The sequence below is a fragment of the Cydia pomonella genome, chromosome 4 (assembly GCF_033807575.1).
Source record: "Cydia pomonella isolate Wapato2018A chromosome 4, ilCydPomo1, whole genome shotgun sequence".
Classification (NCBI taxonomy): domain Eukaryota; kingdom Metazoa; phylum Arthropoda; class Insecta; order Lepidoptera; family Tortricidae; genus Cydia; species Cydia pomonella.
In genome coordinates, this window is record NC_084706.1 from 7,634,502 (window position 1) to 7,640,306 (window position 5,805).

The 5,805-nt window shown below is 39.3% G+C and overlaps 1 protein-coding gene across 3 annotated transcripts in view; it reads left to right on the top strand.

Annotated features, from left to right (window-relative positions):
* LOC133516970 (uncharacterized oxidoreductase YrbE-like) overlaps nucleotides 1-5,361 on the top strand; it is an 18,446-nt gene extending 13,085 nt beyond the window's left edge. For all 3 annotated transcript variants that reach the window (XM_061850055.1, XM_061850054.1, XM_061850056.1), the window contains 6 exons: nucleotides 1-44; nucleotides 2,237-2,488; nucleotides 3,148-3,455; nucleotides 3,755-3,994; nucleotides 4,490-4,645; nucleotides 5,123-5,361. The exon at nucleotides 1-44 is cut by the window's left edge and continues 46 nt beyond it. In XM_061850055.1, the coding sequence (XP_061706039.1) occupies nucleotides 1-44; nucleotides 2,237-2,488; nucleotides 3,148-3,455; nucleotides 3,755-3,994; nucleotides 4,490-4,645; nucleotides 5,123-5,262 (1,140 nt within the window). In that variant the 3' untranslated portion in view covers nucleotides 5,263-5,361. The remainder of the gene's footprint in view (nucleotides 45-2,236; nucleotides 2,489-3,147; nucleotides 3,456-3,754; nucleotides 3,995-4,489; nucleotides 4,646-5,122) is intronic.
* Nucleotides 5,362-5,805: the final 444 nt, after the last annotated feature.

Consider the following 5,805-nt stretch of genomic DNA (forward strand, 5'->3'; position numbering starts at 1 on the left):
ACCTTCAAAAGCTCTTACCCAGCTGAGGACTTCTTTCATACCGAGTAAGTGATAGTTTCTACCACTGCACTAACTACTAAAAAGAGTTCTTAATTTGTAGTAGAAAAGTAAAAACTAAGACATAATCGTGTCCCGAGTTTGACAGCTGGCGCTTTAATGAATATATGCCAGTAGTAGGTACAGTAAAGGCCACTTGCACCATCCCAATAACCCGGGGTTAATCGGTTAAATATGGAGTTACCATGGTTACCAGTACTATTTGACACTAGGTTAACCCCGGGTTAGTGGAATCATGCAAGTGACCACTCAAGTGACGATAAGTACCTCAATTGATGTCGGCATGTTAGGGCACCGACTGTGCTATGTATTATACTTGGACCGTGAAGCTATTTGGGACTTTGAGAACTATAAGTTTTTCACTGAAATAGATGTACACAAATAAAAAAAGCGGCCAAGTGCGAGTCGGACTCGTCCATGAAGGGTTCCGTACCATTTACGACGTATTAAAAAAAACTACTTACTAGATCTCGTTCAAACCAATTTTCGGTGGAAGTTTGCATGGTAATGTATATCATATATTTTTTTTAGATTTTTCATTCTGTTATTTTAGAAGTTACAGGGGGGGGGGGGGGGGGGGGGGGGCACATATTTTTCCACTTTGGAAGCGTCTCTCACGCAAACTCTTCAGTTTAGAAAAAATTGATATTTAAAACCTACATATCATTTTTGAAGACCTATCCATACATACCCCACACGTATGGGTTTGATGAAAAAAAAAATTCTTTTTAATTTTATGACGTATTAAAAAAAACTACTTACTAGATCTCGTTCAAACCAATTTTCGGTGGAAGTTTGCATGGTAATGTATATCATATATTTTTTTTAGATTTTTCATTCTGTTATTTTAGAAGTTACAGGGGGGGGGGGGGGGGGGGGGGGGGGGGGCACATATTTTTCCACTTTGGAAGCGTCTCTCGCGCAAACTATTCAGTTTAGAAAAAAATGATATTTAAAACCTACATATCATTTTTGAAGACCTATCCATACATACCCCACACGTATGGGTTTGATGAAAAAAACAATTCTTTTTAATTTTATGACGTATTAAAAAAAACTACTTACTAGATCTCGTTCAAACCAATTTTCGGTGGAAGTTTGCATGGTAATGTATATCATATATTTTTTTAAGATTGTTCATTCTGTTATTTTAGAAGTTACAGGGGGGGGGGGGGGGGCACACATTTTTCCACTTTGGAAGCGTCTCTCACGCAAACTATTCAGTTTAGAAAAAAATGATATTAAAAACCTACATATCATTTTTGAAGACCTATCCATAGATACCCCACGCGTATGAGTTTGATGAAAAAAGATTTTTTGAGTTTCAGTTCTAAGTATGGGGAACCCCCAAAATTTATTGTTTTTTTTTTCTATTTTTGTGTAAAAATCTTAATGCGGTTCATAGAATACATCTATTACCAAGTTTGAACAGTATAGCTATTATAGTTTCGGAAAAAAGTGGCTGTGACATAATCGGACAGACAGACGGACATGACGAATCTATAAGGGTTCCGTTTTTTGCCATTTGGCTACGGAACCCTAAAAACCTCATGTATTTAACCTGGTATTCGAAATGAAAAGTAGAGTGTTTAACTCGGGTGAAAGGCATCATTTCAGTGTTTGAGCGCCAAACAACTTCGATGGAAATGAGTGCCTTTCATCCCTTCGTTAACTACTATTTCACCACTGTTACGTTCGTACCTAATACTCGTAGCTAGCTGGAAAAGACCAGTATAAAACTTATCTTGATGTTCTAACTCCTATCATGGTTTAACTCATGGGTTCCAAAAAACGACGTAAATTATTAGCATATGAAAAAACAAAGATTAGGCGTTGAATATGTCATGAGCATCTGAAGTCTGATCAACTCAGGAACAAATGTGTCGTTCCATAGGAAAAGCTACCTTATGGCGGTTGGCGCTTACGTCGCGTAGCACTACCGCATTAGTATTAGAGCGTCGTTAATAACTGTAAGCGCCGACCGCCATAAGGTACCTTTACCCGTGGGACGTCACAAATATCCTCGCCCATCACACAAATATTGCCCTTCCTGGGATTTGAATCCATGACCAGCTTCGTAGTCATACCGCCTAGACTACAGAGGCTGAATATTTTTTTATGTTAATTTAAAACTCTGGTTGTTATTAAAACAATTAACTGAATCACACATATTTTACAGGTATGTCGAGTCGGTGACTGCTGACACAAGCGCCAAGAAGAAGGTCGCCCCGGTGGTCGGCGCTATCTTCGGTCTCGGCCGCGCCGGCTCCATCCACCTGTCTAGCATCATCAGAAACCCCCGCGTCATCGTCAAGTACATCGTCGATGACCGCAAGGAGAGGTTCGCCGAGCTCAGGGCCTACTGGGGCCTCAGCGACGATGTGCAATTCATCACCTCCAAGGACGCTGGCCGTGTCTACAATGATAAGACGTAAGATATTTTTCCCATTCCACTTCGTTATTAATCTCTTATTTACATGTTTTTTATCTCTCTTTAATAAATACATAAAAAACAACGGGTTGCACTCCGGGCACCGGCAGAAGTGAAAACTTGAATATTAACGTTGTGCATTATTGATATTTTGGAATGGTTAGGGAATAATTTTGCACGAATTTATGTGGTAAAATACAATACTTCCTTCCTAGTTCCTACGCCGCGCCGGCGGCCTACTGGCTTCAATTACATCGTAACAGTTTTTCGATCAGGTCACGTGTCCGTCTTACGAAGTTTTCACTTCAATAAATTCTTTATTTGGCAGGCAAGAAACTCAAAAAAATACAATGCACAGAATAAAAGGTGTAAAAGATAACATTTAAATCTAAAATTGCTTAAACTAGCAACAAAATTCGACAAAAATAGAAAAAAAAACCTATTTCGGAAATTAGGCTGTTTTATTGAGAATCTGATGAATATAAAATGTGTTACTTGGCCACCCTCGTCATTCGGAAGCAATAAATTTAGATAATACGTACCTATATTGCTTTTGTGCATGGCTTACGTTATCCACTCGTCATTATAATAAAAGTAATTGGTTTACTATTTACCCCTGGATGCATATTATTTATCTATAAGTATAATACAATTTATAGTGTCAACGTTGTCTTCATTGCTTCCCCAACATATACCCACCATGACATCGTAGTCAAGTCCATCGCCAACGACAAGGATGTGTACTGTGAGAAGCCTATTGCTGAGAACATTGAAGACACTAAGAAGTGCTACGAAGCCGCTAGAGCCAAGGGCAAGGCTCTGTTCGCCGCCTTCAACCGTCGCTTTGACGACTCCTACAGGTCTTTAAAGGACAGAGTTAGGAAGGGTGAGGTCGGCCACGTTCAGGTTCTCAAGGTCACCGCCAGGGATTCCCCTCTGCCCTCCGTTGACTACCTCAGAACTTCAGGTACTTTACATTACCAAAAAGGACCCACGTACGTTTAAAAAAAGTCCCCAGTTTAAATATTTCGTTCAACATTGTTACATCCTTTGATATAATATGATGTCACTTAAGTACCTATGAAGTCTACATTTATGTTTACTTTACGATAAATATTTAATTGTATTGTGCTATTTTTGCCTATTTTATTACTCCTGTGATAGTTAGCTAGTTAACTAATAATGACGGTGAAGACAGGCAGATGTACCAGATTGGCAATTTTCCGTGTACTTTCCAACTTGCTGTAACGTCTTGTAACCCGTCAGGTGGAATCTTCCACGACTGCTTGGTGCACGACTTCGACATGGCGTGCTGGGTGCTCGGCGAGCTGCCGATACGCGTGCAGGCGCACGCCACCGCCCTCGTCCCTGAGATCAAGGCCATCGATGACTTTGATAACGTGGCCTTCCTGCTATCCTTCCCATCGGGTGCCGTGGCCATCGGCGACAACAGCCGCTTCTCCGCCTACGGCTACGATCAGAGGCTCGAGGCTTTCGGAAACAAGGGTAAATATTCCATACACGTTATCATAAACCTTTGTCCAGAAGCACTTAACATGTTTAATTTTTTGGCCAATTTAGCCCTATAGTTGCAGTTAATTGTAGTTGTGTAGGTGTAGTTAATTGCGTAGGTATGTAATAGAAGATTACATAATAAGACTGGCCTTGAAATATGAAAAAAGATATGAAAAGTTCCATGTTCTTCAAACGCGAAATAATATTTCTGTATTGCCATAATAATATACACTACACAGTATATATATATATATATATATATATTTGAATAGAATATAATTATTTTTAATCGTAAACACAAACGAGAGAACACACATTAATCATGCATCATTATATACAGACTAATCGCGGGTTAGACTCTGTTATCAGTTACTTTAACGATACCTATGTATGTACGTGTCTAGGATTAAAAAAAAAAAGAATTTTCAGGCATTGCAGTGTAAATTATCTTTAACTTTTACTTATGGAAACATTTTTTGTTTACAGGAATGATTAAGGTAGAAAACGAGAGGCCCACCGCCGCCGTCGAGGCGTACATCGGCCACGAGGGCATCAAAAAGAGCCCTATCTTCTACTCCTTCCCCTCCCGCTACAAGCGCGCCTACCAGAAGGAGTTGGAGCACTTCCTCGATGTGATTCAATGTAAGATTTTTGTATTAGATCTTAGAACCATCAGCAATAAAATATTTGGGGCTAGTACCTAGCGTTATCGAATACCCATTAGAATAGAAGTAGTGGTATGAATTGTCCTGCGCTAGCGGTTGAATATTGTCTAAATCAGCTATAAAGTTATTTGGCGTAGTTTAAAAAATACACATTGTATTTGTAAGTACATGTACCTATATATATATGTATGTACCTATTTATCAGTTAGTTAAAGTTATTATGCCAATTAATCTGTGCTTTTCTTGGTTATTTGTCCGAAAAGTGCTACTCCCGCTGTGTTTACTTCAGAATTTGCAACATTTGCCTTATAGTACCTAAAGAATTGAATATAGGTACAATATATACAACCCTAGCTACATATAAAATCCACAGAAATAAAAGTTATGATTTTTTCCATGTATTGTGTAAAGGTAGATACTTGCAGCATGATTCTAAAAGGTTATGTTATTACAGACAAAGTGCCAATGGAAGTCACCAGCTGGCAGACACTGGCCATCAGCAAGTTGGCGACAGCGGCGGAACAGGCCGCTCGCACCGGCAAGGCTGTAGAGCTGGACTGGAGCAAGGATGGAATTCCCGCCCAATACTCTTAGACCAACTTTTGCCGATCTTGGACTTCTTGCCGATCTTGTAAATAATCCGCAAAACTTTTAATGATAAATTAATGAATAAATGCATAAGTATAACAATTATTACACATGGTTTTATGTTAACCCTTACAGCGCGTTTATCCACCGTGGACCATAACAAAGATTAATTGAGTGTATAAGATGTGAACCTACGTAAAGTTGTAAACCTGTAAAGTGTAAGATTTTTTTTGCTCTGAATTTGACAGGACACTTGATGGCGCTTTGTGTTTTATCAGACGTGAAACAAACTAGAAGCCTACCGCGAAAACCGAAATTCGTAAATTGCGGGGATTTTTCTCTTTTACTCTCACTAACATGTAATTAAAGTGACAGAGAAAAATCCCCGTAATTGACGAACTTCGATTTTCGCGGTTATAGCCCAGAATTGTCAAAAGCACGGCATAATGTACAGAGTGCGTATAGACATCATGCCAATCGTTTACGCACCGTAGCGAACGAAACGCAGTGTCACTGTCACACTAAGTATTGATTGGCCCGATTCGAAGA